Source organism: Chenopodium album, chromosome 14 (assembly GCF_948465745.1).
Source record: "Chenopodium album chromosome 14, dcCheAlbu1.1, whole genome shotgun sequence".
NCBI lineage: Eukaryota > Viridiplantae > Streptophyta > Magnoliopsida > Caryophyllales > Amaranthaceae > Chenopodium > Chenopodium album.
Genome location: NC_137847.1, coordinates 53,202,578 through 53,216,369, shown reverse-complemented (window position 1 = coordinate 53,216,369; position 13,792 = coordinate 53,202,578). Strand labels below are relative to the sequence as shown.

Here is a 13,792-nt window from a genome sequence, read left to right as displayed (position 1 = left end):
CAATCATTTCAGTTCAGTTCAGCTCAGTTTGGTGTGAATAGGTCCTAAGATGAATAAGTGCATTCTTAACCTATTAGTAATATATCAAAAAGCATGCCATAAAATGTCACGAATTCTACAATAAAAATAGACCGGTGAAATATATGTGATTAGTTGCATACAAGACACACTGAAATTAAGGTATACCTTCAAATATTCATGTCAATTACTATGTCAATCAATTGAATGACATAATTTGGACTATAATATAGTCTTACACTAGTTCTTTGCCCGAGCAATGCGCGGATATTCACAAGAAAAAAAAAATTATTTTTATAAATTACTATAAGTTTGAGAAGTATCTATTTATGTCATCAAATTATTATAGATTAGATACTGTAACGTAGAGTATTTATCTCTAATTTTAGTATATGACATATTATGAATTTAAGATTGAGTTAAAATCCTTTTTTAGAGTAGAAAACGTACAATACATTTTATATATTAATGATTAAAGATTCAAGGGAATATACAAAAAAATATTTTATTTATTTAAGTTGTTATTGTTTTTAGGTTGCATAATTTTATTTCTTTATTTTATTTTATTTTATTTTTATCAGCTACATTATTAATTTTCATGAACAAAAAAAAAAAGAAAAAAAAAGGTTTTTAGCGGAAAATTTTTTAATACAAACACGACACGTGTACTTTAGGGATAGGGCTAGGGAATACTTTAGTATATTAGTATTGATTTCAAGATCTACAACGAAGTCCCTAGGCCTTAGGGCATGGACATGGAAGCACCCAAATTCCATAATTCATGACTAAATAATTAAAAGAAAAATAGTGATTGTCTGATTGACGGAAAATTTTGACCAAATAAAAATCACCGTCAAAAAAAACAAAAACTGAGCTCTTACTGTAAGCCTGGCTGGATATCACATGTTTTAACTTGGGACAACCGTATTTGTTTCATAGTATAACAATATTTAGAAAATTATTATATGGAGCTTAGATTATTTTATACTCAGTAGTAATTTCTTTGTATTTTCCTCGACCTGTGAGTATTAAATATAAAATACTGTATGTTAGTTTGAGTGCTTGTATATTTTTTTTTTTTTTAATTAAGAAAAAAATGGGTAATGTTATATGTAGCCATAAGGGTTATATATAAACATTAAATACATTCTTGAAAATTGTATAAAATTAGGAATTCAGGACAAAAATACGCGTAAATCAGTGTAATTAGTGTTTATATTTTTATAATTTCTTAACTTTTTACGATTTTCAAGTATAAATTTAATGCTTATATGTAGCCCTAAAGCCTATATATAACATTTTCCAAAAAAAAAATATGTGTGATTAACTGATTACTGATAATTTGTCACATTGTCAGTGATTTCCAATTTGCTTTTATTGGTTTATTGATTACTCTAAAATCATTCATAAATTTAATTAACTAATAACAAGAGTAATTTCGATTTATATATACATATTGGTTTGAGTACAATTATAAATATAGGCGTTAATGAGTCTATCTAGTTCGAAAACTATTTAAGTGAAGCTCGATATATTCGAGAGATGAGCACATTATATTTAATGATCATTACATATAATGTTCAAAGTTTCTGGTGACAAACTAAAGAAGCATTTAAAACTACTCCGTAGTACAAGTAAAACAGAAGGCATTTTAATTGATTATATATTTTGCGTTACAAAATTTTACAAGTTGCGGGGATAGCTCAGTTGGGAGAGCGTCAGACTGAAGATCTGAAGGTCGCGTGTTCGATCCACGCTCACCGCATTTTTCCACCTTTTTTTTAAAAAATGAATCAGTGAACTAGTGTACATAATAATGTATGAACTTATGAAGTGAATAGCTAGTTTAAATTAGCTACATTGCCATAATACGCAGTAACTAATGAACTTATACCGCAATTCATTGTTCTAGTATTTGGATCACGAGTTAGGAGAAGAGAGGCTGTACTAAAGGATAGCGATCCTTAAAACTCGTTAATACACTTAATAGCCAGAAGTTACTGCAGCAAATAGATCTTGTATCCAAAACATATTTCATTACAATGAAAGAGTTGAAAAAATTAAAATCATTCATTTTAATCCCTCTGAAGATTCATGTACAAGATCTCAGAGCACAAATCTCTGCAAAAATGCATCCATTCCAGCTATACAAAAAAGCTGCCTAAGCAACGCCAACATTCATGGAGAAAGGGAAAATTTGGCGTAGTAAGATAGTAACCCTGCTGTCCTATACAAAATTTTGGCCATCGTACTACTTAACTGCAAGTAATGGTCAAAAGTAAACCAAAGTGATCACTAGGAAAAACTGGAAGAATCAATTCTTGAATCCTGTTCTTCAGTTTCTTCTGTTTGCTGAATGTCACACCTGGTATTGCCTCAGTTCCAATCATGTCTATGCTGATGATCTTAAAATCAGTCAAGTGGCAAATAAATCTGTCAAGCCGTTTTTGCAATTTACGGTTTCCAGACAACATATTGTTGGACTTAGTATCGTATGTCCATCCCATCTCAGCAGGTCTCAGCCTCTCCCAAGCATCAAACCATCCTTCCAAATATGGAAATTTGCCATCAAGATTATCATCCCAGTTCATATCACCACAGAATATGACATTCGGATGTCTTTTAAGCTGGTTTATGGCCTCCTTTGCCTGTTCAACCCTTTCCTTACTGTTCATTTGATCCCATGTTGGGGGTCCTGGGGTAGGACTCTCAAGATGGCTAGTAGCAACCACCAGCGACTTGTTCTGATTCACTACGATTTCAGCTACACCCAAATCTCTGCACATTTGTGAGTTTCTGAATGGTTTACAGCTGAATGATTTTACAGGAAGTTTGGCCAACTGCAGAGAAAAATCATTAAATTATAAGCTACAGATGAAGAGAAATAATTGGGCCGTTAGTTTAGAACTGCAGAGGAAATCATTGGATTATATTCATAGATTTGAGGAATGCATTGATTGGATCATTGACAAAAAAGGTTCAACATGCAGGGACATTCATATGGTCAAATGACAATGGAAGAATTACAAACCACAATAGTTACAAAGTCACATAGACCAGTCAAAGCTCAAGTCATAGTCCAGGTCTGGTTTGGACAGGCAAATTCAGGATATAAGATCAGTTTTTCGAGTCATATTAGGATCCGAAACCCATCATTCAGTAATTTTGCCGGTAAAAGTAGTTTTTTAGGTAAAATATGTCTTCAAGAGCTCAAAGTCTGATGTCTGGGGGAAGAGGGGGGGGGGGGGGGGGATTAGATTACCAACAGAAACACAATAAAATCGAACTTGTGAAGAAGAAAAGATGAAAAAATTGTGGGGATTCTGCTAGCATAATCACAACTTGCTACGTAAAATGATTCCTGGTGAAAAGAGATAAGAAGGGAGCTGGAATTAATCACCTGAATGCAATAGTACATCTCAGAGGATGCCCTTTCATAGGTGACAGAACACTGATACTTCTTCCACCACGCAGAAGTTTGAAAAATGTCATAGATATTGGGAGTGACCTCCTAAAAACCATAGAGAATTAACTTACAGATGCTAGAAGTCATAGAAATAAACAGCAGCCATCTCATGAAATGGTAAAGCCACAATTAGAAACCTGAAAACAAATAACATCTGGAGAGTGTAGCTCAATAAGGTCACCAATTGCTTGCATCCTTTTATGCACCTCTAATTCTTCTTTGAACCACACATTGTATGAAAGGATCTTTATCACACCTGAAACTTCCTCAATTTCAGTATCTTCAGCTATTTCCTTGGAATCTGAAGTACCTGCTTTGGTCTTTCCAACCTTCGCTAAGTCAAAGCCATTTTCAGAATCTGAAGCACAAAGTAAAATCGTATCACTTTAAGCCGAATCCAATGCACAAGATGCTGTAGTTCCCAAAATGAACTATATTCTGCAAAGAACTTGAATAGTAAGAACTGTAGAGAGCCAGAATTTCATAAAATGAATAGGAATAACAACTAAGCGGCTGGTAAAAAAAATCACTACAGAAAGGAGGACAACGCAAATTTGTTAACACTATCAAATTAATCAATAAACTCTGGGAGTATTTGAAATCTGAGTTGGTTTAGCTTCAGAAGTGGATATAAGAAATCAACTGTGGGAATTAGAAACTTAAAAGAAGCAATTTATATGAGTTTCAAAGCAACATACAAAATTTGCAGTTTCGCACTAACCTTCAACTGAAACAATCTTCCTGGAAGATTTAACTTCGCGAAAGCCATCTAATATGATGGGTTTCTCAATAAAACCACCTAAATCACAGAGTTTCCTCTTGAATGAGACATTGCCCACAGCATTGTCAGCAATCTTTGCCAACTCTGAACTCTTAGTTGCAACAGTCTTTTCTTCTTTCTTTGTAGTAAGACAACTGACAGCATCAGCGTTATCTGCCATACAAATCACCCAGTAATTATGTGCATTCATGATCATAAAACCTCGTTTGGAATGAAACATTCCCCCATTATCCTCCCACTGTTGTAAGTTGTGAAATCATAGCAATAAATGCCTATACACTAGTCTTAGATAGATATATTGATTTATATCTTGCAATGTGATTATTGATGACAAAATGCTCAGCAACATTATTCTACAGGGTTCTACAACAAACAATTGTTGTTCAAACACCTAAATATATGAAAATTAGCGATTTAGACGACAGACCTGGTGGTTTGGTAGAGAAGAAAAAATGAAGGAGATGACAAGTTGTCAAAGATACATGAAGTTCTGCATTCAGCAGTATGGAACAAGTTTCTTGCCTAATTCCACGGGTAAAGGGAAACTTCCTGAAGGATGTAGTCCATGTGGAACTTCCTAAACTTTCTATATGGAGCTAAATAGTCTAACATTAAAAAACCTTATGGAATGCACAGCTTAAATTCCACAAATAATCAAAACTTGGAAGGCATGAGAAACTTATAAACGTGTAAATATGAGCCATAAGATTCATCTGAATGCAGATAAAATCTTTTTTTCGAATTTGCATGCGTGTATTTATGTTATCCATTTATTTTGGTTCTGGGATCAGGAAGGATGGTGTTAGCTCTAAAATTCATAAAGATGAATTGGAGCAAGCAGCAAGTGGCCTAAGATAAGAATAAAAAAGAGGAGTTTGACAAAGAGCGGATTAGAGCACTTTGAGCCATCCATATATAAGATTTAGAGTTAGCAACAGCCTACAGGCAATCAACTGGATCGCACAAATTTGAAGCTCACCTTTTGGCCATTCAATATTGAAGTGTATATGAAGATGAGATAAGACACCGACCTAACTATGTATTATTTAAAGATCAATGGGAAGTTCCAGTTAGTACATAATTGCGGGAACTATTCCTATTCATTGGATCAAACAAAGTGTTTAGTAAACACTGTAATAAAAAGTTAATTACTACAATTTGTATAAAACAGTTTGCTTGGGTATAATTTAACATTTCTCTTTGACAAGTAAACTGTGAACTACAAGATAATGCACATTGGAATCAATCCTCTGTTATACACCCGTATCAGCTAATATCAGTCTTAATTGATATCGCTGAAAATATGAATAAAGGGAATCCATGCAATGAAGCGCCCTACGATTCAGTTGCTCCAAATCATGACAAGTAACGTAAGTAGTCTGAGTTTGAGTAACCATGTCATACCTAGTACATCTTAAACATATAAGAAGGCTTTGAATCACCATCCACCCAAAAAAAAAAAAAAAAAAAACATTCACATGACCTTTGGATAGCTTAAGGGTAGCAAAACAATTAATGTCGATTGCTGAAATTAACCCCCTAACTTCTAATAGTAGCTATTCACCAAATATACCAAGTAGCCTACTTCAAGTCAAACTAATTCTTGAAGTCCATCAAAGGTAAATCATACCAAGTATACATCAGTCTGTGTGAGTTTGAAAACATCAATTACGAACTAACAATGTTTCTACCTATGCAACAATGCTACTCAGACTATTCAAATTACATCAAGTAGACAAGTGCCGATGTCTTGACACCAAAACACAGGTATGGACTTATGGACACTTTACTTCATTTTAACCCAAAATCAAGGAAAACATTCATCAAATATCCAAGTCTTAATCAAATACTGACACTAATGTTTCATATTTCTGATAAAAGCTCCCAAAGTTCCAAGTCTGAGCAAATACGGATTACAATTACAACAGATGTTCAAGGTTAACACGAAAATTTAAGTACAACAATAACAGAATATTACTTTGCGGCTTAATAATTCATGCTCAAAAGAGTCAAGCGAGATACCATTAGAAGTTAGTAGGGGTTAATTACAAGTTTAGTATAAGTTCAGAGAGTCCAATTTGTGTCATAAGAAAGTTAAATTTGGACAAAATAAAGATCCTATGATAGCAGCTAACACTTGTACAAACAACCACAAAGGTTAAAAGATAAAAGCACAGACTTAGAGCTAAATATAGTATATGACAGATTAATATAAGAGATCAATCACATAAATATAAATAAAAATAAAACCAACCAATAGCCAGAAATGAAATTAAACATAAGACTGCAAATAACCCATATTTGATCATAGAAAAGAAATATCAAAATCAGCCAAAAAATTTGATCTTAGGCCAATAATTACTAGTATAAGGAAAACCAGCAAAAGTTGAAACCTTTAGAAACAAAATAATGTGAAAAGTCTGGGAAAGGGAAAACCCACAGAAAATCATTGGTATGGGGGGTCTTGGGAAGGAATTTCATTCCAAAACCCAAAAATGAGGGAATTGGATTCCACACTCCTTCCCAAGCACACCATACCCATTACTTCCTGTAGACTAATCTCCCATTCCCACTACTTCTCTTTGCTCACCAATGCTTGGAATTTTGGAAGGAAATAATGGACATTGATAGAAAATGAATTGAAAGCTTGGATTTATAGAAGAGAGGGAAAGCTAGGGTTTTTAGGTACAGTGATACCCATATCAACCGCGTGAATTAGTCATAAACTCATAATGCGCTTCTCTTTTTTCTTTGCTAATAGTCAAGGCACCCTCTTTTTCCTTATCTTTTCTTTCCCTTTGTTGATGGTACAAATGTTTTGGCTTGTTAAGGGTTTTGCCCGCTAAAAGATGCCTTAACCCGGCAATAATCCGTGTTACACGGCATATAATACTAGATCATACTTGTGCTAATGCAGGGAATGAATTCAATTGAAATGAAGTCATCTACGAGTAAAAAATTATGGAGTAAAGTAAGACAATGTTTATTGCACATATTTAGTACTTATATCATTTTATTATTAGTAGGGACCAAAGGAGCATAAGTAAATATTTTATAGATGTCAACTCTCTTAGTTAAGTCATTTGAGAGCGTAAGTCACGGGATTCAATCACGTGTACTATATAATACGAAGTACAATAGATTATCGTCTTTCAAAGCTCTCACTTCACCAAAAACATGATGAATACTTGATCAAGTAATCTCATTTGATACAATGACAATTTAGTGATAACATGCTACATGCATAATATTGTGCCAATAAAATAAACATCAACCATCAATCAAACATACAAACTATGAAAAAAATAAAGTAAAAAACGTAACACAAAGTTAAGTTCTTACTAACCAGAACCTAGGTCATGGAATTTACGCTTATTAGAACCCGAATTCCGAAGCCCACCCAAATGAACAACTTGATCAACAAATTGAGCAGCACCCATTTGAGATTGACCGTTTTCTTTAATACCCAAATCATCGGGTTCTTGAACCCGACCCGAATTACAACGGCGCAATGGGAAAAACACTGAACCCACAGAAGAAACTCCGGAAAGATCATCATCATCCGGGTCAATAGAATCCAATTGTTGTAAATTGGATCGAGTGTCGCAAATTTCACAATTTGAAAGACTGTAAGAATTGAGAAAGGTGCAAGCTTTACAAGCCCATTTGGAGGGTGATGAAGAAGAGGAGAGAGAAAATGGGGTTTGGCAAATTTGGCAGTTTGATTTTTGGGAAGATGGGTTGAGAAAAGTGCATTTAGAGCAAGCCCAAGAAGATGAAGAAGACATGATTGTTGAAAAAGGGGAGAGAAATTTGAATTTGAGATTAGGGATTTTAAGGGTTTTGTTAGGGTTTTTGGTGGGTTGAATTTGAAGAAGATGAGGGAGGGAAGAAGAAGAGAGTTGAGGTCGAAGAAGAGTGAACAACATTTGAATTTTGAATGTTTCTAATTAAATCACAGTCCCAAATTATGGGATTTTTTTTTTTTTTTTATTAAAAAGGCCTTTTTTGGTCATGGGCTATATAATGGAAAATTGCAAGAATTATGTACTTGAGTATTTTCATGGCTTAACTTAACGTATAAAATATTCGGTAAAAGTATGTTTATATTTACTGAATTGAACTGATTGGAGCTTAAATGAATATTTTATGAGCAAAGGAAATTAGAAGTTGAACTGAACTGATTAGAGTTGAACTAAGCTAAACTGAAATTAAGCTGAAATGAAGTTCATATATGATCAAATTTTTCAACTGTAGATTTGCAAATAGTCGAATGAGTAGGGTGTGACGTATAATTTTCTTCTTCGACTACCTTTTTAGTTTTTAGCCACTCCAATATAGAGGGAGAACTATAAAAAGTGTTTCGTGAGAATCAGAAGCCATGAGGATTGTCAATTTTCGATCCCTTCCTTTTCCAAAAGATGATGTAAACATGTAATGAGAGATTGGCATTTCATGGATTTCTTAGCAAACCTTTATAACGAATTGCTCACTTTTTCAACAATTATGTATTTATGTATACCATATTACCAATGACCTTGGCCCTTGGGCGATATCTATGTTTAGTCGTTCAGACATCTACTCATCTAGCACCCACCATCCACGTTTATACCGAATGAGTATTATTGTTTCTATAGAGTACTATGCTATGCCGCCCTATGCATATCAAAAACATCACAATTATAAACTCGGCAAACCTCCAAACGACACTCCTCTAAAGTTCAGTTAATTCGGCAGGATCATAAATAACTATCCTCACTAATACCATATTACCTACACCATATCGAACAAATTACAACAAGATATTACAGTTGCCCAAAAAATTACCTTCTATCATTATGTACCTAAAGATCCTCGGCTACTTTACTAGAAATATGAGTTGGAGAAGTAACGCAGAAACATAATAGTACACAAAGATATCAGGAAACTGTCCATTAAACTTTTTCGATTGCTTCCGTAGCTCAAGAATGATCCACTAGTAACTTGAGTTGAATTTACCACCTCCCTTGTGTTATTTCCTTCCTTCTTGCTGCACACGAAGAAATACAATAAGACTTGTGAGTAAAACTTCTACTCGTAATTTGTCAATAGAAAGTATCATCAAAGTTTCTGACATAGATGGCAAAATTGCCCTTTGGTCACTTGTTAAATGAATTTACAGCCAAGGCTCGCTCAGATTGTACAGCAAAGGAAGTATGAGTAAATTTTTATTTTTGGATTGAATCACCTCAAATATGTTTTTAGACAAATTTCTTAATAGAACGTCATTAAAAGCACCACCCTTCACAAATACCAAATTACCCTCAAGTTGGGAGCATTCAATATCAAAGGTAAACCAGATTTGTTTCACTCACCTTCCAGGAAATATGCAGCTCCCATGACCTACAAAATATCAAATAAATAGAAATGTATAAGTGCCAAAATAAAAAATAAAAATAATAATAAAAACAAAAATATACTAGCATAATATTGGACTAGTTACATTGACATTTTCAGTAACAAGATGCCCAACATATAATAAAACATATTAGGTCATTCCAACTGAACAAAAAGCCAGACTATTTTTGCTGTTTTGCATGATGCACTCCATAAAAGATGCAGTCAGACTCAGACAAATTATAATTGGGCTCCATTTGTCAAGTATTTCCAGTACAAAGCATCAGCAAATTAACACTAGTTTTTTATATTTAAGATTTCCAGATTATGAAAAGGTGTCATCTTTAATCTTTTTTCACTCAATTCCCTCTAAATTGGACCTCAATTCGGGGAGAAATAAAGTTTAAAACTTTTAGCAGTGTTTCTTCTCCTTTTTACGCTAGAAAAACTTGCTCTTCTTTTGCAATTGTTCTCACTAATCAAATACATTGATGCTCTAGTCCGATAGTTTGGAGACTCTTGTTTGCAAAATTGCAAGTTGCAACCATAACTGTGTGGTTTTCTTAGCAAATGTGTGTTAACTAGGTTACTAAACATGTTCAAGCAATATGTTAAATAATATTATATAAAGTAGAAGACGAGAAATAATAATGGATGGGCATGTTGTGTTTTAAGAAAAAATATCGTATGGCGGAACGCACTTTTATTCCTTGTCTTTTGTAGTGTTGTTATGCAAATTTGGTTCAAGTTAGGCTAAATGGCTAACAATTAGACAAGGAAGCAAAAAATCCTACCATGCTCTTATTCTCTCCTTAACTAAAAGCTAACCGTAGTTTGGTTCGTTGAGGGCATATTAGTGTTCATTAGCCAACTTTTTAAGGCATAGGACTTTTCCTATGCCCGACTGTTGTTATAGACCCCAACATCTCTCATTTTCTGCATTGTCATCATGCAGCTTATTCTTTAAATTGTCACCCTATTTGGTAAACATAATGTGATAAAGAAAGACTGAAAAAATCAAACAGAATTTCACTGAAGAACAATAAGCTCATGATGTTAGAAAATCAACATCACTGAAAAGATTCTTCCTTTTTAAAAAAAAAAAAAAAAAAAAAAAAAAAAAAAAAAAAAAAAAAAAAAAAAAGACAGGATTAGCAGCATGAATCATGCTTTAAAAGATTTGAACTATTTGTAGACTTTACACCAACACATTCGTGATACTAGTGATTTACCGACATAGTTAAAGCCATTTTTTAATCTGTAATAAGATGCTTATAAAAATTAAGCAATAACAAAAGTAAGAACCAAAGAGTGTGCCTTCAATTCTTCACCAAGAGGTTAGGCATAGTGACTTTATTGTGTTCACTAAACTTTACACTTAACAGTTAACATCTCCCTGCCTTTTATGCATAGAGGAGTGAACTGGTGGCAAACCAAATTCCTATCCCATCCTGTATGCCTTTTGGACTTCAGACAGCTAGGTTATTCATGCATAAACTTCTTTAAGATAGTGACGAAAATCATGTTTAAAGCCAAAAATAATTTATTAGGTACCTAATGATGGCCTTTCTGGTTAATTTACACACAGGAAAGAATGGAAATATAATATTAGATTTCCTCATAGAATAAGATGCTGAGATAAGGTGGAAAGACTTACTAGGATCAGAGGTAGTGATCGTGGCAACGCCTTTGAAATCACAGGATCCAGGAGACTTTCCCTCCATCTGGTAGTAGCTATCGAACGCATAAGAAGCATGATTCTGGACATTGTTGGGCGAATAGCAAGGTTCTCCCGGCTGAATTTTGCTACAATTAGCCCTTCCAGGACCACATGCCCAGTCTAATGCTGTCTGCAAAGTCTTCGTATCTACCCCTTCCATGGCAATGCAGTAAGTCTGGTTCGTTGTGTCATTAGCCAAGAAAGTCCCACTTCCCGAAACATGTAACAAATATACCGGCGTAGTATTTCCATAAAACAATCCCCAATTGGCTTCAGAGATTGGGGGTGACCTCAGATCCTCATTGAACAACTCATATAGATACACGCTAGATGTGGTCTCAGGGTGAAACGGGGAGCCAGTCTTGTCGAAAACATGCTTGATGAGATTCGAATTGTATGTATCAGCATTGTCCATAGTGGCATAAGGCTCTTTGGAATCCCCCTTAGAAGGCCAGCCAGTCTCACTAACCAACACTACAACATCCGTGACATTAAGGTTCTTCATAGAGAAATAAGCCGAATCAACCATTGCATCATACACATTAGTGTAATGAAGCAAAGTATTAGGGTCAACCATTTCCTTGGAAGGTGTCAAAGGCTTAAACAAAGCGTTATCCAAAGGCACAACACCCTTGTTCTCCATAAAAACATAGTATGGATACAAGTTCATCATCAAAGGAGATTGAGTTCTAGACAAAAATTTCACAATTGGCAACAAATATTGAGTCATAGAGGTGTTAAAAAACGCCTGAGACGGTGGGAAAGGGTCTAAAATCAGTGAAGCCGAATGTGGGGTTGAAACTTTTATTTGAGAATGAAGATTTGAAGCCACAAGTGCACTATAAAGTGACTCAATAGCAGGCAAAAGCAAAGGGGCAGTTGAAGGCATTGTGGTCAAGACCTCATCACCCACAGCAATGGCAATGATGGTGGTTTCCGGGTAGTAAGCGACAACATTCCGGCCCACCCAAGTCGCGGCAGTGGCATTGGAGGATCCAATAGCAATGAGCTGGTTATTAGGTACACCAATTATGACCCTAATCTTTGTTTTAGCAAGGGCTTTCAACAAATCAGGGTCAGCATCATAGAGCCTCACATGGTTAATCTTCTGTACTTGAAGGAAAGATACCAAATCTGAAGGTGATAAAAAATTTGAAACATCTGTTCCAATGTTTACACCAATATAGGGTTCATCTTGCCCTTGTTTTTGCTTAATTTCAGCTATTATTTCCCCTTGAGCTGAAATTCATACAGAACATATCACTGTTCATTAGTACAATTCCAAACTGGGTTTCACTCAATTTAGTAAACTAACACATTGATTTGTCTTAAATTCAACTAAAATCATCAAATTCAATTTTTTTTTTTCATCTTCAACATAGCAGAATCAAACTGAAAATTGACCAAAAAAAAGAACCACCAGCTAATGGGTGATAAAAACTAGGTTTTAACATACCAATTAAACTATTGAAAACTGAAGAAGCTTAAATTTTTCTCCAAAATGGTGAAAAGGGTATGCAAAAATTGAAGGAAAATGAAGAGGGTAAGAACCAAAATGTGAGAAAAATACCTGGAAATGGAGAAAAGAGGAAGATGAGTGAAAGAAAGAGGCAGAAAGCAGCCGCCATGAAAGCAAAAGCTTGAGCTTTAGAGCATCATCCTCAGTCTCAAGCTCAGTTACAGAATTATAAGAAGAAGAAGAAGTGTGCATATTAATTCTCTCTCCTCATATTTGGATTTCTTCTTTTTTGAATTGCTATTTTTGAGCAAGTAGTGAAGCTACAGGACATTTGATTGACAGGGATATTTCAGAAAGAAATTTTAAATGGAAGTTTATAACGATTATGCTTAGTAAGTTACTATATTAATTTGGTTAATATTGTTGGTAATCTGTCACTTTTTCTTGCTAGTTTATTCTAGTTCTAGTATCTTTGAGAGATTTTGATGCAAAATTTTGGTAGAAGGATGTGTTTTTATACTAATGGACAAGATAAAATGCGTAGTAATATCACTTTCTAAGTTTTACATCATTATTTGGTGAGAAAAAAAGGAAGAGTCTTGTAGATAAATAAGTTCAATTTTGAAATTGAAAATTAAGCACTTCTTTGCCATTTGGTATACTATGTTCTTTCATGCATGTGGTCAACTTTGCCAATGGTGATAATTAATTCTATCCCGGTCTACTTGATTTAGGAATATTTTGGGTTGGCGGGACACATTGGCTCGAAAACTTATCGGGTTAAATTTTACAATCTAATCTATGATCAACTTTAAAAAAAAAAAAAAAATAGTACTATCTCCATTAATCTTTATTGGTTACGCTCACTTTTAGTAAGATTGATATTGAGTGCATGAAGAAAAAAATTTGTTTGGAATGTGTAAGGAACAGTATAGAGAGAAATCGATAATCCATACTAACCTTGTAAGTTTG

At 34.3% G+C, this 13,792-nt stretch overlaps 2 protein-coding genes and 1 non-coding gene across 3 annotated transcripts; 1 reads left to right on the top strand and 2 right to left on the bottom strand.

Moving 5' to 3' along the window:
* Window positions 1-1,710: 1,710 nt before the first annotated feature.
* TRNAF-GAA (transfer RNA phenylalanine (anticodon GAA)) lies at window positions 1,711-1,783 on the top strand. Its single transcript has one exon. It is a non-coding gene; the product is annotated as a tRNA-Phe (tRNA).
* Window positions 1,784-2,084: 301 nt separating this feature from the next.
* LOC145579570 (uncharacterized) lies at window positions 2,085-8,083 on the bottom strand. The gene is made up of 5 exons (XM_081636810.1): window positions 7,612-8,083; window positions 4,206-4,418; window positions 3,622-3,842; window positions 3,419-3,529; window positions 2,085-2,858 (listed from the first exon to the last, which is right to left on the bottom strand). Exons 1-5 carry the CDS (start codon window positions 8,051-8,053, stop codon window positions 2,274-2,276), a joined length of 1,572 nt encoding a protein of 523 aa, XP_081492936.1. The 5' UTR covers window positions 8,054-8,083; the 3' UTR covers window positions 2,085-2,273.
* Window positions 8,084-8,928: 845 nt separating this feature from the next.
* On the bottom strand, window positions 8,929-13,248 carry LOC145577553 (glucan endo-1,3-beta-glucosidase 1-like). The gene is made up of 4 exons (XM_081635039.1): window positions 12,932-13,248; window positions 11,299-12,600; window positions 9,620-9,647; window positions 8,929-9,294 (listed from the first exon to the last, which is right to left on the bottom strand). The coding sequence occupies exons 1-4, from the start codon at window positions 12,987-12,989 to the stop codon at window positions 9,132-9,134; spliced, it is 1,551 nt and encodes a 516-aa protein (XP_081491165.1). The 5' UTR covers window positions 12,990-13,248; the 3' UTR covers window positions 8,929-9,131.
* Between the last annotated feature and the right edge of the window lie 544 nt (window positions 13,249-13,792).